The 23,753-nt window shown below is 41.2% G+C and overlaps 1 protein-coding gene across 3 annotated transcripts in view; it reads left to right on the forward strand.

The window, feature by feature from the left end:
* Window positions 1-23,753, forward strand: part of lrrk2 (leucine-rich repeat kinase 2) — a 170,372-nt gene that overhangs the window by 72,764 nt on the left and 73,855 nt on the right. For all 3 annotated transcript variants that reach the window (XM_068059026.1, XM_068059027.1, XM_068059028.1), the window contains 10 exons: window positions 664-864; window positions 1,532-1,629; window positions 3,399-3,468; window positions 5,074-5,294; window positions 10,812-11,056; window positions 13,960-14,108; window positions 16,458-16,551; window positions 19,766-19,952; window positions 20,204-20,385; window positions 21,478-21,713. In XM_068059026.1, coding sequence (XP_067915127.1) covers window positions 664-864; window positions 1,532-1,629; window positions 3,399-3,468; window positions 5,074-5,294; window positions 10,812-11,056; window positions 13,960-14,108; window positions 16,458-16,551; window positions 19,766-19,952; window positions 20,204-20,385; window positions 21,478-21,713 — 1,683 coding nt within the window. The remainder of the gene's footprint in view (window positions 1-663; window positions 865-1,531; window positions 1,630-3,398; window positions 3,469-5,073; window positions 5,295-10,811; window positions 11,057-13,959; window positions 14,109-16,457; window positions 16,552-19,765; window positions 19,953-20,203; window positions 20,386-21,477; window positions 21,714-23,753) is intronic.

Genomic DNA, 23,753 nt, shown 5'->3' on the forward strand with positions numbered 1-23,753 from the left:
GGGTGCGCACACCTATAAACATTTAGTATTTCGACCCTCAAAGTGGTAAATTCTGGTTAACAGCATATTTTTAATTTACAGTTCACATTTAAAAAAATTTTAAAAATAATGATCTTTTCAGCTTATCCATGTTCAACATACAAATAAGACCATCACATCCTCAAAGTCAACCTCAACAGTCACTGTCTCCTTTTTACTGAGGAACCCAATCCGTCAACTCAAATCAGTTCATTGCTTTCTATTCTCCTCCTTCAGTTCTCACAGGCATGCTTTGTTTCTTCCTCCTCATCCAAAGAGGAGACCATTTCTATTCTATCGCACTCATTGCTTCCACCAATTTACAATGACATTTCGTTCTCTTCCCCCTTGCCCATTTCACAGAGAGATACTCTCTTTTCGTAATGATTTTCTTACAGCATGTCACAACTCCAGTTGCTTTATTTCTGGAGGCAGACCAATGTGTGCTATGCTGCAGGCAGGATTTCCTGAACTAACAAATATATAGTGACATCAGAACTTCCTACCCTTAATCTAAATTTGCCAACCTAAGGTGCTAAGAAACATGTGCCTTTGCATATACATGTCTGTTGCTGGTCAGATTTTGTAGCATTTCTTTTTTTTAACAGCACACAAAGTAATGATTATTATTTCCATGCTCTATAGCCACTGGTGCTTCCTTGGCAAGACTTCTGCTAAAGGATGGGGCAGAATCGGCATTGTTAGTAATGGAAAATTCAAGTACAAATTCTGAATTGAGCTACTCTGAGGAAGCATTGGACAAGAGCAATGATTACACTGTATTGTCGGATGTGTCAGCGACTGATATAGAAGAAAACATCGGATTCGATAACTTGGAGTGTAGAGGTTTGCTTCTGATAGATACTCAAATGAATTTGCTGATTTAGCCTTTTGCTTTCTCACCAGTTTGGTCATTCTGGACCTTTGTTCCATTTTTACAGCACTAAGTATTATCATCAAATGATGGCTTAGAGTCATAGGATTCATTTGCTTATTATAAATCCAGAAAATTATTAGCATATGACTTATGCTCATGGCTCACCTAGTTCCCTTGACCATTGCAACTATTTTACTTGCATTTGTTAAAAAGAACGATGTTTTTGTCTATGTATTTCTCCCATTAATGTTTGGTGCATGGTCCTGTAGTAGGAATGATAAAATTTATTGACGCTTCTGCATCTTTGCTGTACACTGCATGTGGGGGATGTTCGTTATTTTTTCATGACTGAAATGTTGGGGGTGATGTGTCTGTAAACCAAACCAACCCAACCATGAAATGAGGTATATCTGAGTATTAAAAGTTTGTATTTCTGTAGCTTATATTAGTTTATATGAAAGTAAACTGCATGGTTAAGCAAAGGATTCAAACTATTTTTCAATCTTTACCTCCACAATTGGGTTATATTTGAATTGCAATAAGGTTGGTTGTATTGAAAGTTTGCTAAAAAGCAGTTTCTCTGTATTTCCATTTCCCCGTTGATTGTAAATATCCCAAAGTTTATTTTTCTTTTAGATTTAGAGAGTTATGTTGTCATTCAAAATCCAACCTGTTACTTGCATGGTGGAGCATACAGCGAGTCTACAGTAAAATCGAGACGCTACAGCTCTCTGGTATGTTAATTAAATTCAGTACAAAATGAGATTTAATGCAAAGTAATGTCATAATTCTATATGGTATGTTTCCCCTTTTTTTTGAATGGATTTTAGTGGTTACATTATCCCCATCTCTCTGTTTTTATCTGTTGTTTCCAACTTGATTTCTAATTGATCATTGCTAACCATGCGGTTAGCAGGGGGAAATTCCACAACAAACACAGAAAACAGTAGTTCCAAACAAAAAAACTAAAATTTGAAGTATCCAAGTTGAAATAACTCCAACTACTTAAAAGTTTGAAATAACTGTTAAGACTTTAAAAATAGAAATCCAAACTAATGAAGGGAAAGATTGAGCTTAGTCAAGTCCTGGGTCCATGGACAAGTTAGAGACTCAATTTATGAGCAAATCACAGATGTCTGATGCATGTTGAATTTCAATTTCTTTTTAAAGCAATACTGTAGGAATCAAGTGTTTTTAAGGTGCAATGTGGCGGATAATTTTAATGTGCCATTTAAAGATTCTAGTTGTGGCAACTAAAATTTGCAGTAGTTTTATGCCCAATTGAAAAATCGCAACTGTATATGTAACTGTTTTAATGATGGATCATTGAAGTTGCAGAACTCCAACAGGACTGCAATGGAGTGTCAGCCTAGATTTTTGAGCTGAAGTCTCTCAAGTGAGAGTGCGACTAACTGAGCCACAGCTGACAGCTTCATTTGTGCTGTAAGAGTGGATCCCCATGCATTTCAGGGCTTAAGCTTTATAGACAGATAGGAAGGTTTTGGGCTTGAGTGCTTCAACAGCACTATGCACACTTCAATTTCATTGTGGCATGCTGGATAAATGCAAGAACTAATCAAAATACCTTCTTGCGCATCCATAGTTACATTGAGTTTACAGCACAGAAACACGCCACTCAACTCAACTGTCTATGCCAGTGTTTAAGCTCTACAAGAGCCTTCTCCCACCCCTTCGTCTAACTCTATCAGCATATCCTTCTATTCCTTTCTCCCTCATGTGCTTATCTAGCTGCTCCTTAAATGCATCTATACTGTTTGCTTGAACTATTCCTTGTGATATGAGATCCATATTCGTACTACTCTTTGAGTAAGGAAATTACTCCTGAATTCCTTGTTGAATTTATTAAAGACTCTTCTTTTCTTTTGGGCCTCCTTATCTCGAGAGACAATGGATACGCGCCTGGAGGTGGTCAGTGGTTTGTGAAGCAGCGCCTGGAGTGGCTATAAAGGCCAATTCTGGAGTGACAGGCTCTTCCACAGGTGCTGCAGAGAAAATTAAAGACTATTCTTTATATTTATGACCCCTAGATTTGGTGTCTCCCACAGCTAGAAACATCATCTCTACGCCCAACCTATCAAAATCTTTCATAATCTTGAAGATCTTTATTAGATAACCCCTCAGCCTTCTCTTTTCTGGAGAAAAGAATTCCAGCTTGCTCAAACTTTCCTGATAAGTTTATCCTCTCAATTCTGGTATCATCCTTGTGAATCTTTTTCATTTTTCCCAGTACCTCTCTCTTTTTTATAATGTGGAGATATCCTGTTTATAATATGGATATATTTTATAATGAATTACTTTAGATGACCAGTGACAATTATGCAGAAAACATAACTTCTGGGCACTGCTAATCTGAGTAGTAGCATTCTTGTGTAGTAGAAAATGTAATTTTTTAGTTTTTAAAATGTTAATACTGATTTAATTGAAAAAACTTGAGCAAATGTTTCTAATCCATTTTTTAAAACAAATTTATATACACTGACAGAGTTCACTTGACGATGTTGAGCCTGCAGTTAACCCAAGGCAGAGATTTATTTGTCATGTTCATAAACCAGGTAATGAAAAACAAAAATCTCATCTTTTGAATCGTGCTGTGTTAAGCCATTCCACATTAGCATGGATATCAAATCCATTATTTCAGAGAGGTCTACAGTCATCATTACTTGATCATCATGCTGAACTGTTCTATAAATTATTCCAAAGGTTTTGCTCCTGTTGAGACATTGGGCTGAATTTTCCCAGCCCTGGGGTGGCAGGCTTGGATGTGAGTTGAGGGGAGGGTGGGTGGGGCGGGGGGAGGTGCTGGGAAAATAGCGGAAGGCCACATTGGGCAGCTCCCCGACACATTCTCGCTGCCAGGGATCTTTCCCAGGGCTGGGCAGGAAAGCAGATCAGCTGCCTGCACCATGGGGGCGGACAGTCAATTTACATATTTAAGGCCCCAATCAGGGGCAGTTGTACTGGCTTCCTGGCATTTTGCCAGTGGCAGAGAGGCCCACTCCTGCCCCATGTGAAAGCCACCGGCTTAATGGAGACAGCACCCCTGCAGTAGTTTATTTCGAGGTGGGGGGGGGGGGGGGGTGGCACCCTAGCAGCCCCCATGAGCCATCTGGAGGGGATTCCCCTCCAATCCAAGGGGCCTACTGGCTTCCCCCGCTGATGAATATATTTACTTCTACTCCTCTGAGGGCACCTCCTTATTGAGGTGCCTTTGCGGTCCCTGAACTGTGTTATCAGCGCTCACCTCTCCTGGTGGCCTGTCCAGCACGAAGCTGGCCAATTAGGAGGCCACCTCTGGGAATCACACTGTACCGGTCTTGCTGCTGGCTCGGGACCTCCATTTGATCCCAACGGCGGGGTACCAAAGCCTGCGGGAAAATCCTTTCCACAATCCATATATTTGATCATTTGTGTGAAAAGGAACTTTCTTAGGATTGCCCTTTATAGTATTTTATTTTATAGCCCTTTATTTTGCCTGTCATTTCTACGCACTTAAATGCTGACTGCACAATGTAGTTTCTGGCTGCCTCAGCTTCGCTCAAGTTTAGCATCATTTGAAATTAGACCTTATCCTCTAATTTAGTGCTCCAGTTAAATGATATGCCTCCATTTCATACTGTGTACCTCTCTGAAGAATTGAAAACCTGAATCATGTTTTTAACTTGGAGCATTTAGGCCTGAGATAACTCTTGTAACTGATGTATGAATCCCTGCAATCTATGGCTTTTCATTTCGAAAGTGTCTCCAGCACATTAATGTTCTTTGGAACGTACAGTGCCCCAAGTGGCATGAGAAATGAAGCAAGATTTTATTCTCCTACCTAACTCCCATTGCCCAGCAGACTAATTGCATTGGAACGTCATTTTAACTATTCTTCGATACATCTTGTATGTTTATAAGTGGTGGAGAAGACAATCTGCTCAGGTTGACATGGATTGGAGGAGAGGAGAAGGTTTAGAGTCTGTGAAAGTCTCCTAGTTTGGAGTGGCTGCATGTGCTTTATGAAGACAATTGGGATTACTTTGGATTTCAAAACCGTGACTTTTTTTTCTCTTGTGTTTCTACGTTTCGTTTACATCAGAAAATTCTTAAAGAACTCTTAAATGTGATGCAACTAATTGGTGCCACTTTTGTTTAAGTGTATGTATGCTTTTTCTTAGATTGTGCACCAAAAAGACCCTCTTTTGGAAGTGGACAAGACCACTTGCCACAGCTTGGTTCTGAGACAGAATTCATCTGGTCATTGGATCTTTCTGCAAATGACTTAGAGAATCTACACTCCATAAATGAGAAATGTTGTATTGCTGCACAACTTGCACAAATACAAAAACTTGATCTCAGTCAAAATAACCTAACAGACTTCTCACAAGATTTGTGTGCTGTAAGAACTGCAATCTATCTTTTTCACACATATTAGACACTATATTTTCCAGGTTGTTTTAATCACTTTGAATTATGTTCTATTGATATCCAATGTTAAACCTGTTTTTGAGTATTACTCATTTGAATATTAGACAGCAGTGGCGGCACAGTGGCGCAGTGGTTAGCACCGCAGCCTCACAGCTCCAGCGACCCGGGTTCAATTCTGGGTACTGCCTGTGTGGAGTTTGCAAGTTCTCCCTGTGTCTGTGTGGGTTTTCTCCGGGTGCTCCGGTTTCCTCCCGCAAGCCAAAAGACTTGCAGGTTGGTAGGTAAGTTGGCCATTATAAATTGCCCCTAGTATAGGTAGGTGGTAGGGAAATATAGGGACAGGTGGGGATGTGGTAGGAATATGGGATTAGTGTAGGATTAGTATAAATGGGTGGTTGATGGTCGGCACAGACTCGGTGGGCCAAAGGGCCTGTTTCAGTGCTTTATCTCTAAACTAATTAAACTAAAAAAAAAAGCAGTCTTAACTACACTATAGATTTGAATAAAAGACGGAGGTTGTGAAATTTGGTTACCAAGCACATGGTTTTTAAGCCCCACGAGTGCCATTTTGCTCCTAAAATGGCATCTGCGGCATGCACGCACACTTCTGATGCTAGCCGTGCCAGATGCCATTTTGGTAAGGGCGTTGGCATCCAGGGAGTTTATACTGGAAGGGCTGGATTTTACCAGGCCTCTAGGGACAGGCTGAGAGACAGCGGGCCTGTAAAATGGGGAGGGAAGGCGGCGGGGGTGCGGTTGGAGTGCCCGTCACCTTCCTGCTGCCATGTCATTTTACCGACGGCAGAGAAGGTGGTGGACAGCCCTCCTGTCCAGAGACCAGTTGTGCCAGTTAAGTGGCCGCTGGTGGGCCCTCTGCCACGTGGGGAGACTGCCTTATAAACCCTGGTAGCCTCCCTGCGGCTTGTGGGCAGGGGGGGAGCCCTCCTAATTAGGCACTCTGTAGCTGACGGAGGTGCCCCCTAGCGGCAATACATGGCCCCACAGCAACAACTCCTCCATCCCCCGTCTGGGGCATGCCTACCTGACTGGCCCCCGCGACTCCCAACCTTCGTTCTGGGGGATATGAGTGTCGCTGACTAGGCCAGCATTTATTGCCCACCCCTAATTGCTCTTAAGAAGGTGGTGGTGAGCTGCCTGCTTGAACCGCTGCAGTCCTTGGGGTTTAGATACACCAACAGTGCTGTCAGGAAGGGAGTTCCAGGATTTTGACCCAACACTGCTGAGACTGAAGAGCTGCCAGCCCTCCCTCCAATTGGTCAGCTGCTCTTGAAGGCAGGCCCTGAGATGGGAGCCCTGCGGCAACTAAGTAGTTGCTGGATGGGCCCAGAATGCGGCCGGGGATCCCGGAAATGTCCAAGGTGGGGTTCCCCCCGCCACCCTAACAAAATTCAGCTTGGAGTGTGCAAAGTAGCCAGATCGTGAGATCAGTCATTGTGTAATGCCCATTTGATGCCAGTGCTGCCATTTTGGAGTTCGATGCTGCAGCTAATGCCCTCTCTTAACCTCGCACAGCTGAACATGCGTTCAGCAGCAGGAAGGACCTCCACCAACTTAAAAGGGATCAACTACTTTCAGTAAGTTGGTGGTTGATTACTCCTGGCTGTTGCTGTGACTGTAGAAGTGTTTGGTGGTTTCAAGAGTTTTTAAAGTTGTTAAAGTCTAAAGGAATTGATGTGGCACAGGCTTGAAAGACTTTGTCCTGACTTCAAGGATTCTGCACAAGCCACTTGCTCCCAGACATGGAGTAGAATGCATCCCCTTTGGATTACAGCATGACAGGGAGAATGGGAGAATGAGCAGAGGTGACACAGAACAGGACAAACTGCTGGAAGAGGGAGGTGGAGGGGGAGAAGGGCTCTCAGCACGAGACCACATCCTCCCACGGTGTTCAGGGAACTGCTCTTCAGTGAGAAACAGTGAGTCAGATGTCTTCTCTTCACTAAGGATGTTCTCACTGAAATCAGCCACCTGCTGCAACCTCAGAGTAAAGCGAGGATAGCATTGCCAGCAGTTGTGAAGGTGACCGTGGCCATGATGTGCAATATCTTCCAATTTTCTGTCTACTGTTGCATAAGGGGAGTCACTGAGGCTTCGTATTCCAAGAGAGCTGAATACACGTGAGAAGCAGGCAGAGTGAGCACATGGCTTTATAAGGGTTGCAAGCTTCCCCATGGTGCAGGATGCCATTGACAGCATGCACTCCACTTTGCAGGCATCACATGTCAACTCTGAGATGTAGCTTGAATGAAAGGGATTCCACTCCCTCAATGTCCAGCTGGTGTGTGACCATACACAGTGTGTCATGCAAGACAATGCCCTGTATCGTGGCAGCGGTCATTCTTTTAATATTTTTAAGGCAGAGGTAGATAGATTCTTGATAAGCAAGGGGGTGAAAGGTTATCGGGGGTAGGTGCAAATGTGGAGTAATCAGTTCAGCCATGAACTTATTGAATGGCAGAGCAGGCTCGAAGGGCCAAGTGACCTACTCCTGCTACTAATTCGCATGTTTGTATGTTCATATGATGTCTTTGTTCTGCTGTGCTATCTGCGTTTGAGCCACCATGACAAATCAGAGGCTGGTTACTGGACGATGAGGCTGATCCTTTGATGACACGACTCCAGTATGCAACCCCACCCCACCTGGGCAACATGGATAGATTGAGACCCATGCTGTCAAATGAAATGTGATAGAACAGACCATTGGGGTGTTTAGACAATGCTTCCACTGCCTGGACTTCTCTGGAGGAGCCCTACAGTATTCGGAAGGGCACATGTCAAGATTTATCGTCTTCTGCATAACCTTGTCTTCACGAGAGCTTAGTCCTTGCTACCAGCTATATGACATCCAGATGAGGAGAAGGAGGAATGGAGGAAGCAGCCAACACACCCTCAATCTGGCTGGGATCTTGTGAACAACACGTCTGACTGCGATATCGTAAATGCAACCCCAATTCCTCATTCACCATTGTCCCATACCTTACTGTCCTTCTGTTACTGACCATCATTTGGTCACAATGTAAAAAGAAAAGCCATCACGGAACAAACATTCCCAACCAGGCTTCTGAATCAAAGCATGCCTCATTGCATACAAACATCAACTAATCATGTGCATTCCCTTGTTGCCTGTCTTTCATGTGCCTTTTCCTGTCCCAGTGCTTCTGTGCAGTGCTATCCCAGTGGCTGCAGCATGGCTGGTGGAAGGCTGCTGACTTTCAGTGACAGAGACTACAGATGACCTTGCAGGATGACTTTGAGCAGCTCTGGGCCTAGAAGTCCTGGCTTCAGACTGCACTATCTCAGCATGTTTGTCTTTCTGGCTGACAGACAACAGAAGGGTACTGGCAGATTGGTGGGAGGATGAATGCTGTCGTCCTGAGTGAGGACAATAGTTTTGTATTCCACAGAGTCACTGCCACTTCCCCCGGGGCAGCACCTCAGCAATCCTAGTAATCTATTGGACGACAGATTGCTGGACTGCTGTGACGCCCTGCAAGCCTCTTTGAACACTGTAAATGCTAGAATGGCAGCATTCAGAGCTTCCACTGCTGCATTCAGATGTTTGGGGACTCAGCCTATGCTGCAATAAAGGCCAAGACATCAGCCATCAGATGCTGCATCATGGTTGGGTCTGGAAGTGTGCTACTAGCGTAGGCCACCACTTCCACCCTGCTAAGAATAGGCGCCAAGCTCTGTGCCAGGTTGGTGCTTGACAATGGCTGCAGGCTTTCTGGCAGACTTGCCAATACCCCAAGCATTTAATTGTGCATAGCCATCAATCTTTTCTGTACGCTGCCCATCTGAGTCCTCTGCAGTAGAACTCATTTGTGACCTCATCCTTCGGCAAACTGGCACCTGCACTAGCCTTGTCCCTTGCCTGGCTGCAAGCCACTTGTGTCTGGTGTCTTGCCACTTGCAGATCCCGCCTCTGAGCTATCCTCTAAAGTAACTGTAGTGTCAGTATCTGAGCTGGTCGCTGCAAGTGTGAGAACCAGTGAAGGTGTTCCTTTTTCTTCACTGTCTTCTTGCTCTTCCAACACTTCCTGGCCAGATTGAAGTTCATGGGGCTTCTGAAATGAGAAAGGCACAAGGGTAGAGTTGAGGCGAGAGGGGAAAAGCAAGAGGTGCATGCTTACACCATCTTTGGCTTGCAAATCTGAATAGATTGTGGGATGACGGGGAAGTGCGATATGAGAAGGAGGATTAGGTATGAAGATACCATCATCTTCAATGGTTTCAGCGCCCCACTAGCCATGGCCTCCAGCTTGGATGCTCCAATGATGGCAAGCACCTTCTCCTCCGTCAGGGTGAGGACAATGCAGTCTTACCTATCACCCGCCAGTTAGGGGCTGCTTCTTGCGGTTGTGCACCACCTTGTCCTGCAAAAGAAAGGGAAGTATGTTATTGAGTGTGATACAAAATGTTTGGGTGATGTGACTGACATGATTGAATAGCTGGCAGTTTGTGCAAATTATGAGATGTGGGTGTGAGGTTTGCAGCAGTGCTAAGTATGTGAGGGTGAGGTGAAGTTATGAATGTTAGGTATGAGTTGTGATTTATTGAGATTGTTGGTAGGTGAGTGATGGTGCGTTAAGCATTGTGTGAGGCTAGTGGTGCAGTTGGCGGGATATGGCATTTGCAGATACATTTACTAACCTTGACCACTTGTGAGGTCATTGAACTTTTTGTGACACTGCATGCAAGTCCTTGGGGCTTGACTTCTTGCATTGACTGCCTTGGCTGTCTGCTCCTTGTGCCTTCGCAGAATTTATCTGGAGGATTTCCTGGTCCCCTGTGGATAGATGACGTCTCTCCTCCTCCATCTCCTGCACCAAGGTCTCTAGTGCAGTGTCAGAAAACCTTGGAGCCCACACTCTCCCATGTTGTGCCAATCTTCTATCTTTCCCAGGTCAAAATCAGTTGTAGAATGACTTAAAGCACCTGCTGCAGTCACCTACCCTTTAAGAGGTGCAGGTTTGCTTTATGTAGTGCAGACTAATTTTAACTTTAGAATGTCACAATTTTGTGCCCCCTACTCAGACGTGCAGCCACTCAACAGTGCACTTAACACTGGCTGCCTGTTGCAATCATTTAAATTTGCAGGCAGCATAAAGTTTGCATGCTGCCTGCATTAGAAGCAATGGACACGGTGCAATCTTGCTGTGAGATCTGCACACCAGTTTTCGGGCGCTGTCTTTCTGGAAAGCTGGGTTATAGAGTTCTTCAAAGAAAGCAACAGATTTGTTTAAAAGTGACATGATGATCACTTCACATTAGACACGTGTGGCACATTTGTCAAATTAATAGTTTGTAAACACATGGAATTTGAGGACATATTAAACTGGAACATGCTGACACTGAAGTAATGATTCTAATGTAACTTAATGGGGAAAACAAATCAGGTATAATTGATTTGCTTTGAAGTAGGATTCATAATTTCTCTAATATACTGTTACAATTTTTCTCTTAGGTTCTCAAGTGTCTGACTGATTTGGACATAAGCAACAACAGGTTCACCTCCTTTCCTTTGTGTATACTGGAAATGCAGTCCATTACCTCCCTTGATATCTCCAGAAACAACATTGGCCATTCTCTGACCTTGAACTGCAGGTGCCTGACCCTAAAAAAATTGAATTTGTCTCAAAATCAGCTCTCCTCTTTTCCAGAGTGTCTTGGCAAAGCCACAGAAAAACTAGAAGAACTGTTACTTAAAGGGTAAGTTTTCAGAGATTGTTTTCTGCATATTAAGTTACACTCTGGTTATTGCCAGAGACTGCTAGTTAGTTAAACATGATAAATGCTAAAATTCTCCAAAGGACTAACAATGCGATTCCAGATGAAAGACTTTTGTACAAGTTTAAGGCATAGTGTTAGCTCAATAAAACTTAGAAAGTGGCTGAGGAATTCGCTGAAAAGAGGAAGTGGGTAATAAGAATGATGTTGGGTTGGGGGATGTACTAAGTGAAGTGCTCTAGAGATCAGTGCTGGTCCCCCATGTCTTTTTAATAATGTAAATGCACATGTAAATCATTTAGCTTCTCAGATGATGACTAGGAAAGTGAGTTGGGATGTTGGTGGTGGGAGGGTGCTTGGCAGTGTTAGTGGTAGGGAACGGGAGAGCTGCAGATTCTGATGAAGCAGTTAAAGAAAGGACCTTGACCATTTTTGCAAGTGAGCAGAACTACGTTGAATGCACACTGGGGTGAAATTAAGTGAGGGCTTACTTAATGAATCGAGTTCAACTAGCTATGGAAGAGACTAAGTGATAGTAAACTTCTCATTGACTATCTCCTGTCATTACTAAGAAGTAGTCATCAAAGCAAATAGAACACTGAATTATACAGCCAAATTAGCATAGTATAAATCTGAGGTCGTCATGCTCAAGTCATGTAGTGATCTACTCGGGTGAAATGTTGAATACTACATTTAGTTCTGGCCACCAAGGCACAAGATTCAGACTGTCTGTCACAGTGGAAGCGATTGCAATAATCTGCCATTCAGATGGTCTTAAATACCGTCAAAACCTAAATTTGTAGTTCAGACTCTTCTAATGTTCGTTTGCAGTACATAATGAGTTAGAATTGAAAAGGCCCATCATACCACCAAAGATAGGTGTAACGGATAAAATATCTAAATGTTGATACTTTTTAAATTAATATTACCCGAAATGGAATAGGAATTTTCAATACATTTTGGAATGTTTATGAAATTTAATGTTTTTGACATTAAGTACAATTAATGGGATGTTGGCCAGAGCTGCAGCTTAGGTCATGACAAGTTCATGTCCCACTGCACACCCATAATAACTACTTCGTTATGTCATACGTGAGGCCATTGGATTTTACTTTTCACAGAAAAACAAACTGAATTGTGGAATATGATCCTAAAACATTACTAAAAATCCTGACATACAAAATAATATAAAAGAAGTGAACTTAATCAGTTGCCCTGAAGTAGTGACCTCAGTCATCGACCTTTTATCAGTTGAATCTCATTTCTTGACACGTCAGCTTTTTGGAAGCTGTTCAACAACTTCTATGAATTTTGTTTTTTAAGCATAGGTGCAAAGTTAATGGCAGATACTTCAAATACAAAAGTAAAATTCCATCACGTTCACTCGTGTTCTGTGCAGGTTGGGTTAGCTCTGTTTTCTCTGTTGAGCCCAGCCTGTAATTTAGATCCATCTGTCAACTAATGCTCCAGTGAAAATGTGAATTTTTGCACAACTGTAGAGCTCCTTTAGTACCAGAAGAGTACTGGTGATGAATTGTAGATCTCTGACAAGAAAGTTTTCTGTTAGTTTTTCAGATCTAAATTCCCTAATTCAGATGAGTAATCCAATCTAACAGAATGACTTCGGAATGATACTTTAAAAAGGGCTAGCTTGGAAGAAATATGGTTCTAACAGTTAGTCTAAATGATAGTTCCCCTTAAACTCACCACAGGAAACCCTACTTGGTGTTACAAGCTGTAGTGCTTTGCTGTCCTTTATTCTCTTTTCTTCCTCATTTATGAATGCACACTTTCCTCATTTTAAGTTTCATTTTAATTCCTTTCCAACTAATATACTCTATCCTACCAATTTTAACTTATTTCCTAATTCTTGCCACATTGGAAGTAGGAGGAACCTTATTTAAAATACCATCTGGCTGAAAAAAGCTTTAAAGACTGGTGTATCAGTATATCAGTTGGAGTCAGGTCGACTGTGCTTTAATAGTTAACTAATCTATTAATCTAGGAATATTTGCATAATCCCGTTTAACTTGGTTATTCGTTGACTTCCGATGTTTCTGTTCATTTTTATAGTGTTCATTACAGGTGGAAACATAAAACAAAAATGTAAAATGAAACAGAGGCCTGTACTAGTGATCTGGAGACATGAGTTCAAATCCCACCACGGCAGCTGGGGAATTTAAATTCAATTAATTAAACTAGCACCAGTAAAGTGATCATGTAACTACTGGATTGTTATAAAAACCCATCTGGTTCACTAATGTCCTTTAGGGAAGGAAAGCTGCCGTGCTTACCCAGTTTGGCCTATACGTGACTCTAGACTCTTAACTGCCCTCTGGAATGACCGAGCAAGCCGCTCAGTTAAGGGCAATTTGAGATGGGCAATAAATGCTGCCCTTGCCAGTGACATCTACATCCCATGAATGAATTCAAAAAATATTGTAGCACAATGAGGTAAATCCTTAAGGTAAATAACTTATTTTTTATTTGTGTTTTATAACAGTTGATAATCTTGCTCAGGTCAGAGAGCTTTTTCTCAGCTATCAACAGGATCGTATTCCAGACTAATTTTGAGATCCTATTACTCCATCTGAGCTGGATTCATGTGGCTGTAGTATCAAAAGTTACAGTGTTTTTATTTCAAATAAAATCTGAGGTGGAGGCCAATGAAACAAATGAAACCATACAATTGAGGACCAATTTCCCCCCTTGTACGCAATTGTTTAAGAAGTCCCAGAATTGTCAGAGATCCATTTCGGATCATGGTGATGATTTGAAGTGATTTATGATTGAGAATATGCATGCCTTTTTTATATTGCTTTTTTGTAGATTTAGAAACATATCATTTGTTTATTTAAATTGGATATTTTTTCTCTACATTTTAGAAACAAAATGAGGACAATTAAGTCTTCACTGTGTTTGACTGAGCTTAATCTACTAGATCTTAGTCAGAACTGCATCTCGACCATATTGGATACATTTCTGATGCAGTGCTCAAAGCTGGAAACGTTCAGAGTCTCTGAGAACCATCTCAGTAAGTATACTCACAAATAGATTGCAAAGGGGAAGTAGTTTTCTTTATGTGAATGTAGAATTAAGAATAAAGGTTATGGAATCATAGAATAAAAGCAAAATACTGCAGATGCTGGAAATCTGAAATAAAAACAGGAAGTGCTGAAAATACTGATGGTTCTGATGAAAAGTCATAGGCTCAAAATGTTAACTCTGCTTCTCTCTCCATAGATACTGCCAGACATGCTGAGTATTTCCAGCCCTTTCTGATTTTATTATAGAATCATAGACTGATTACAGCATAGAGGAAGTCTCTTTGGCCCGTCAAGTCTGTGGCAAGAGCAGTTTAGCTCATCCCACTCTCCTGCCCTTTCCTGTAGCCTGGCAATATTTTTTTCCCTTCAGGTGCTTATCCAATTCCCTTTTGAAAACCACGATTGTATCTGCCTCCACCACCATTTCAGACAGTGCATTCCAGACTTGCTGTGTTTAAAAAATGTTTCTTCTCATGTTGCCTTTGACTCTTTTGCCAATCAGTTTAAATCTGTGCCTTCATCCTCAACCTTTCAGCCAATGGGAACAGTTTCTCTCTATCTATTTGATTTAGACCCTAATAGTTTAGGGTCTAGTAGGTTGATGTCTGAGATGTGAAGTATGAGTTTAAAGCTGTGTGCAGTAGTTAATTCCAACCTTGTTGTGAGGCTTGTGAGAGTTTTGTATTCAACCAGTGCATGGCTGTTCTGGAGATCTCAGTATAATTCTATTTTGTTCCTGTAAGTAGAACAACATTCCTTACTGTAAGAGTTAGGAACATCTTGCCCAGGAGGGCTAGAGAAAGTGCAGCATATAGTAGTCTGCAATGGCAGGTTTAGTTGTGAAGTTAGATTGGAAGAGAGATACCTATTCTTTTCTTCTCTTTTGAACTGATAGAATCTAACTCAGAATTTTATCCTTCACTCTCTGTTCAATGCTTGTCAGGCACAATGGTGTCAGATACAAAGAGTACCCAGGGCATATCGCTCATCAGAGTGTGCTGGTAATTTTAGCTGCAATGAGTTTCACAAAATGAACTCTCATTTTTCTCATGCCTTTCATGACATCAGGATGTCCCAGAGTGCTTTACAGCCAATGAAGTGTTTTCATAGTTGGAATGTAGTAGCCAATTTTGTGCGCAGCAAGATCCTCAGACAGCTATGAGATAATGACCAGATACTCTCTTTTTAAATAAAAGCAAAATACTGCGGATGCTGGAAATCTGAAACAAAAACAAGAAATGCTGGAATCACTCAGCAGGTCTGGCAGCATCTGTGGAAAGAGAAGCAGAGTTAACGTTTCGAACGTTCCGAAGAAGGGTCACTGACCCGAAACGTTAACTCTGCTTCTCTTTCCACAGATGCTGCCAGACCTGCTGAGTGATTCCAGCATTTCTTGTTTTTGTCTCTCTTTTTAAATGATGTAAGTTGGTCACAGGGGAAGGTAAGATCGGGAATTTTAAGTGCAAATGATGTTCAGCACCATATGAATTTCCACAATCCTTTGTGCTAATTTGAAAAAAAGTGCTGAAACCAGGCCCGCCTACAAAACTGGTTATGTCCCCAGGCTGAATTAATCACCATTGGGTGACTAATTCTGCTCGTTTCTAGGCCTATGAGGAGGCTCTAAAAATTAAGCTGGCTCTTTTGGGTGCAAAGATACTGATAGGAATGTCTTAAAAGCTTTTGAGTGTAACTTTTTTTTAACCAAGAAACTGACTCCTGTACCCCAGTTTAACTAGGAAATGGATATTTCTAGATTTCTCCGGGCTATCCAGCTAAAAAAAATACTTGAGTGCATTATAGTGGAAGCAACTTGTAAGATGCTAATGGAGGAAATATACTTCAAATGTTTTAATTGCCTAAAATTTCAAATTTAGAAATTTTATTCATTGGATAGAAGAAAAGACATTGGTTTCTATTACAGATTGTCCTATGTAGCATCTTATCCCATCAAGCCATTGCTGTATTTGGCTGGACTGTGCAGAAATAATTGGTCAGTTTATTTGAATTGTGTCAATGTATCGTGATCTACACTTTTTTAACTTTGCTTATGCCTTATTTCTCTGATAATCTTGAAGTTTTTATTTGTTGAAATCAAACTATTATTTCAGCAAAGTTCACAATAATGTTGTATTTCATTGCATCATAAGAAAATTAACTTTTTTTTCTCCTCTTCTGAATTTGGAAAATGTTTTCAGTCTGATTTTCTTCCCTGTTGCAGCTTAACTGTTTGTTTTTATTTGATTTGGGTTTAGATTCTTTATATCTTTGACAAACAAATTCAGACTGTTATGCTTTGTTCTGTCGTTTTCTAATTGGTTATTTCACTTTGACAGGTATGTTGTCTGGTTTGCCGTCAAAAATTACTACAATCGATTTGGCCAGCAACAAATTTGACAGAGTTCCCAAAGCAGTTCTCAAGCTTCAACAGTATGTGCCATAGTCTTGTCAGTTTTGCTTTTTAACTTTTATGAGTGTGTGAACAAGTGTATGTGCTCATCAGAAAGAGGGATGTCATTGGCGAGACTGAAATATTTTGTGACCCGGTGGTCACATCAAGCACTTCTAACTTAAATATAACATGACCAGACTATGGAGCAAAGCTCCCTTTACTCTGTGCTAACAATATGCCTAAACTCTGAACTCCAAAGTATATTCTCCACAGCAACCTTAATTTTACTTCCTCTTTCCAAACCAGCCATCCTTAGGGTCTTCAGTAAATAAGATTCTAAATTATGTTTGATTGGGCCATGGGATTAATTGTCATCAGAAACTATGCTGAGATTCCTGAATTAATGTCGTAGGACTGTGACACTCTACAGAGAGGAAACTTTCATTTCAACAGTCTGGGCTAATTAAGTTCCTAGAGTTGAAGAGACAGTGTACTATATTTCACCATACCATCTAGCTCCTCATTGTTAACTGTTCTAACTGAAGGGCAGCATATAAACACAGCCAGATTTGAAGTTCTTGTGTGTGTATTCAATTATAAGTGAGCAAAGTAGTTTAACAAAAAACAGTTCTGTGATTGAAAACGAGGTTGTAGTTGGCAGAATATGAACTTTCTGCATATGCAGATTGTTTCTTTCACAAAAGTATTCAACTTGATCCTTCCAAGGAAAGGGGTACAGAATTTATTTTCGTAAGCATGTAAAAAGGCCATTTGACCCAACTGCTCTCTGCCAGTGTTTATGCTCCACATGAGTCTCTGCCCACCCTACGTCATCTAAACCTATCAGCATAACATTTCTTCCTTTCTCCTTTACGTTCTTACTTAACTACTGCTGAAATTCATCTGTGCTAATTGCCTCATCTATTCCATGTGGCAGCAAGTTGCACATTCTAAGTGCTGTCTGGATAAGGAAGTTTCTCCTGAATTCCTTATTAGATTTATTCATGACTAATGTTTATGACCTCTAGTTTTGGACGCCTCCACAAGTAAAAACATCTTTATGATGTCTACCCTATCAAACCCCTGCATAATTTTAAAGACCTTTATTAAATCACTGCTCAGCCTACTATTTTCTAGACAAAAGAGTCTTTCCTGATAGTTATAACCGCTGTTGCGGTACGATCCTTGTCAATCTTTTTGATGTCATTCTACAAGATCCAAGATTTCATTACAACAGCATTTACCCAAGTCATACAAATTAAATACATGTATCCCTGAATATCCTGTATGTTTGAAACAGTAATTATAGTTTTCTTTTATAAAAAAAAAAAGAATTGCTGCTTTCTTTGCATTGCTGGTTGGGAAGTAATGGTCTGATCTATTACACCATTGCAAGTCTTGCATCTGATGTGCAGTTCAGGTGTGGCACTATATTTTCCACATGAACCACAAAGTGTTGCACATGCCGAATGCCATGCTCATCAGTTGCCTCAAATAGCTGTCTGTCAAATTAACATTGCTGATTTGCTCACAAACTACTAACCCACAGAAAACTAACCAGACAAATATTTTGTTTTTTAAAGCCAGCAATCACTAGCAGCAGCTGGAACAAAACAAATGACATTTTATTTGTGATTTCTTCGAACATGCTTATTGTTTCCTCAGCTTGTCAATTATGTACAACTTATTAAAATACGATTAATAACATAACACAAAATCTAAAAAATACATATTAGATTTGTCCGGGTTCTTCTGGAGATCCATTTAATGACCCACCATCAACAGCCTACAGTTTCCTAGATGCCTGAGGCTTGGGTATTACACCTTTCTTCTATTAGCCCTTCCCTCTTAATATTTTTATGTGCTGCTGCCAATGAGTCATCTCAACTCCCACAAGGAGTTTGGATTCCTGGAATGTTTTCAGTGCATCATCATCATCATCAAAAATAAATGAACTAACAGTATTTAGTAGCTTATAATAGTCAAACAAACTACTGCAACTTTTTTCTACCTTTTATGTATTTGATTTGTGTTGATAAATTTTCCTGCTTCTGACAGTGGCCCAAAACCTATGCTTCAACATTTCTGATTGTGGTCTCAAATCCCATTGTTTGCTCCAAACTACCTTTTCTACAATCACTGCTTTACCCCTCCAACCTAAAACAGCACTGAGGCCTACAGATGCTGCTGTTGCTCTAATTCCCTTGGCTCTCTGTAGTGTTCTGCCCGGCCCCCTCCTTTATGGCGCTATGAAATATTCCCCAACCCCCTGCAAGTGTTTCCTGAAGACCCACTTTGCTCCCAATTCCTAGCTTCAGTCTGTTTATTCTTTCCCTGTCTTTGTTGCTCATTCCCTTCTCTACCTGCCAACTCCAGGTCCTTAACCCTAGGCCACCACTGAAGCTCATCTGATCCTCATATGCAAACCTGTCCGTGAGGTGCTTCATGCAGGGTGTACATCTCTGAGTCTGACAATGTGCCTTTGCCTGATTGTCAGAAATTTCAACTGTGCACAACATTCCCTGGCTACCTGTTTGGAATATCTTTCTTATCTGTTAACCTGTTGATGCTTGTATTTCAAGTGACCTAACTGCTTTGTTGAGCACTTTTGGAATTGCTGAGTTTGTGGATAATGGTACATTAGCTGTGAAAAAGCAGTAACTTGTTAATTTGTCATACAATGTTCTGTTAGCTTAATAATTAACATTGATTACACTGAAGAGAAAAAGCAGGCAACTGAACCCTGACTCTATTGAGAAAAAAACAATTTCATTCTAAATGTCACATTGCCAAGTAGCTCATTTAAAAACATATAGTTGATGACAAATATGAAGTATCTTCCACCACAAAAGATATTGCATTAATTTGATCTTATTTTAGTGAGCCATTAAGTTGAAGGGAATTTTTCTGTTCAACTTAAGTATCTGAACAGAGAGTGGTATTGAAGATGGTTTTGAAGAAATTAATTCTGTATTCCTTCTCCTTGATTTTATAACTGATGCACTGTTAAATATCCTTTTAATAATTTCCAAATGCTGTATAGTAATAATGCTATGTCTTAAACTGTTGAAGTTTAATGGTGTGTACGTTGAGTTAAGCTCAATGTTTCAGAAGGAATCTGAGGACCAGCATATGAAAACACTTGGAAATTCAGCAGATTGAAGAATTAATCATGTTTTAGGTCCCTCACAATCTATCGCCATGAATTTATTTTCAAACTAATGATCTGAGATGTCTTTATTTTCTCTCTAGCTTAAGGAGTGTAAATCTAAGTCACAATAACATATCAGAGTTTCCTGGGCCTGTACATTGGGAGTCTTCAAATTTAAGGGAGCTGATATTCAGCCATAACCAAATCAGTGTTTTGGATCTGAGTGAAGGAGTGAACAAATGGTCAAGACTAGAAAAGTTGAATCTTAACCATAACAACTTGAAGGAGGTGAAATTTTTAATTTTATTTCCTTAAACTGTAAAATAAATAATCTGGTAATCAATTACTTATTTGAACCTTTCTAAAAATTAGAAAAAACATGATCAGTGGATAAATATAGAAGCTGGTTTTCTTTGAACCTGGACTTTGCTACAATTGTGCGTATTCATGTTTGGCATTTTAAGTATTTTTGACTTATATTTAAATATATCAAGTCTTGAGTTAAGATTTAATCATTTGGATTTTTATGTTGCTCCCAGGTACCTCCTCAGATTGGTTTACTAGAAAACATAACCTCTTTACTCCTGAGTTATAACTCCGACTTGAGATCCTTGCCAAATGAAATGGGGAAGCTGCAAAAGTTGTGGGAGCTTGAATTACAAGGATTGTTTCTGGATTTGGATTTCAAACATGTGGGCAGCAGAACAAAAGATATTATAAGGTGACTAACTTTACTTTCTTTAAAATATCAACAAACTTTTGTGTAGCCTATGGAAACCAAAAGACGTTTGTGCAGATGAGCCAAATCAATATAATGTAACAATTACATGACGCTCTTGATGTTTACTGAAGGAATGGAGGCGTGCGGAATATGAAACCAAGAAAGCAACTGTACAGCAATTTTTGTCTTGGTACAAAGTGACAGGACTGGTGAGTGTACTAAACCCTGAAGGTGATACTGCCAGTAGGGTGCAGCTTTGCACCACCTTGTGTTCACACAGTATAATTCCATGTTAAGTCAAATGCTTTGTGAAGTCAGTCAGGTCGACAGTTTGGCGTTACAGTGTAATGGAACATATAGCCAGCCCGCAGTTGAAGCAGACTCAGGCAGATTAGAATTTGAGAGCCCTGGTTCTGCATTAATATGTATTCCTGGATTTTGCTCTGAATGGTGAAGGAACAACTTTTGCCATTCACCTCACGTACAGTTGCCCAGAGACTTTTCACAGGCTTGTCAGTGGAGATTTCGACATGTCTAATCCAACATGGCATCTTCTGCAAGGGATCAGTGGTGTCTGTGAGCAGTACAAGCAGCAGCAAGGCTCTTCAACCAGTCAGATTCAAAAAATCATGCTAGAAAACAGGAAATATAAATGACATTTAAATCATTGTACAGAAAACAAAATACAGATTGGGACATCTGCATGCGATTAAGGGAGAAAAAGAAAAGAGAAAAACTAAAACCAAAATTACTTAAAAAAAATCTGCGACATAAATTTTCTTCTGAGGGAATGAGACTTGTAAAATTACTTTCTTGGGGCCAGATGTGGTTCGTTGGTAGCTATCACTTATTACACCTACTCCTGATTGCACTAGGCCTAACTTTTTCATCTACCTTTAGTGTGGAACAATGGGTAATTACCCTAATTTCATGCCATTATAGTGATTTAATTGCAGATTCTCCATCCCCTGCAACTTTCAGAACCCCCACCCACTCTTTTCCTGCCTGAGTAAATATTGGGGCTAATGTAACACAGTTGCACCTTGAACTACATTTTTCCCCAAAAATTCACGTTTACTTTTTTTATTTTAGATTTCTGCATCAGCGCTTGAAGAAAGCTGTGCCTTATTACAGAATGAAGCTAATGATCGTGGGAAATGCTGGTAGTGGTAAAACCACATTGCTTCAGCAGCTGATGAAATGCAAGCAATCAGATATGGGACCAGAGAAAGCCACGATTGGAATAAATGTTAAGGAGTGGTCAGTTCACATAAAGGAAAAAAAAGGGAAGAGAAAGGAATACATGTTGAGTGTCTGGGATTTTGCAGGTAAATTGTCTGCTGCTTTGTTCTGAGGTTCGTTGTTACCCAGAATTTCAAATAGCCAACTTTTTTTTGATTCCTACCATTAAACATTACATGCTAAAAAATTGTTTGTCCCTCTTTCGGGTGTGGGAATTACGAATCGTAACTTGCCCTTAACGGTACTGTTGGAGTGGGCAGCACATAAATTTGGTGCTCCCACCTTATTACCATAATTACAGCATAGGTCTGAGCAGCTGCCTCACTGCTGGCTGCCTCTGCTGATAGCACATGGTGCAGCCAGCCTGCTCCTCTTAAAGGCAGTCTATCCCTCTTAAAGGGAAACTGCACTGAATAATAATGCTGCAATTTAAAACATATAAAATGAAACACCAGGGCAGAGAGAGGGTTCCAAGGTGACAAATGCAATGCTAGAAGCATCAGTGGTGGAAGTGAGCAGGAGAGGAGACACCCTGGTTCTGTGGCGGCCCAGGAGGCCCTGAAGAACCACATTCAGCAGCTGGCCAGGAAAGTAAATTTCTTGTCTCTAGACCTGAGGACCTGGCACTATGTCACGAAAAGTCGAATGACCCCCATGCAGGTGGTCAGTATCGGTGAATGCATCTTCACATGACATCTCCTACCCACCACAGCACCAACATCTCACGCTGTTTAGTGCACCACACTCCACATCCCAGCAGCACCCACTTCACTCAGGGCTCACACCTAACAACATCTAGCTACTCCACCTCACCCTCACACACCTGCCAATGCTGTCAGCCTCACACCCAACTCTTTCTGCCTCCACATACATCCAGCTATTGAACTATGGCAGGCACAACATCCAAAGACAGCGTTACACAATCACCAAAATCTGCCCTCCTACAGGGTAAGATGGGACATAATAGAAGAAACCAGTGCAGAACCAGCGATGGACAAGGACGCCTGCATTTCCTGAGCCCGAGGAGGACATGGCTCTCAGCACCATGGAGCCCCTGGCATCCGTGTTGCTGAGAACATTGAGGTTGATGGCATGTTCCTGCCTTATTCCCCTTCTCAACTCGCAGCTCTCACACATATTGCTATCTGGCATGATGAGCAAGCTGCTGATGGTGTCACCATTGACCTCCAGCATCCCACTCTGCCCCTTTCTCTCACACCAACCTTACACTTCTGAGGATGCAGTGACACTCTCTGGCTCACTCACAGGAACACTTCCAAAACAGTCCAGAGTACTTCAGAAACTTTGCAATAGCAAAATTACCTTCAAAATTACCTTATCTGCAAGTTGGGTGCCTAGCCTTTTAAATAACACTAGTGCAGGGCCCATCTTGCAGCTCAGCACTTGCTCGTTGTAGAGTGACATGTGAATTTGCTGTCTGGATGTGTGTAATCCAAATTAGGCATTCTGGTGTCACATCAGCCAGTAGGGCTGTGTGAGTCAGTGTAGCACTCCTTTTGCGGTTTCTAGCGCACGCTTGGAATGCCTTCACGGATGCCCTTTTCCGAGGGCACATCGTGTTAGAAGTGGCTGGTGGTGCAGCACGCCCCAACGAAAGGGCACTAGGCTTTCATAGCGCCACCTCATGTGCCCTGTCGTCCTATTGTTCAAAGACTTTTGCTTCCATTTATACTAAACTTGTAATGGAAAACTGCTCAATGCTGTATTGAGAATGTTGCTTGACCTAACAATATCAGCATCTATGCAATACACTGACATCAAGGAGGGAAGAACATGGTTACATACAACTTACTGTGTTGAATCTAATTTTTAAGAAACACCTAGGCTTAAATAGGCAAAGAGAAAATGGCTACCGCTGGCATTTGATGCTTGCGAATGAAGCAAAGTAAAATATTACCATTGTTTTGTTGGTAGTAATCAATAGCAAAGCACTGAAGTACCATTCTAGATTATGTTCTCTAATCTCTGGAGTGGGGCTGAAACCCATGTCCTTCTGAGTCAGTGTTGTGTCCGAGCAGAGGCCAACACCTACTGTACTATAAGAAGATTCTGGGTTCATATCCCACTTCAGAGACTTGAGCACAAAAATATAGGCTGACACTCCA

Source organism: Heterodontus francisci, chromosome 27, assembly GCF_036365525.1.
Source record: "Heterodontus francisci isolate sHetFra1 chromosome 27, sHetFra1.hap1, whole genome shotgun sequence".
Taxonomy (NCBI): domain Eukaryota; kingdom Metazoa; phylum Chordata; class Chondrichthyes; order Heterodontiformes; family Heterodontidae; genus Heterodontus; species Heterodontus francisci.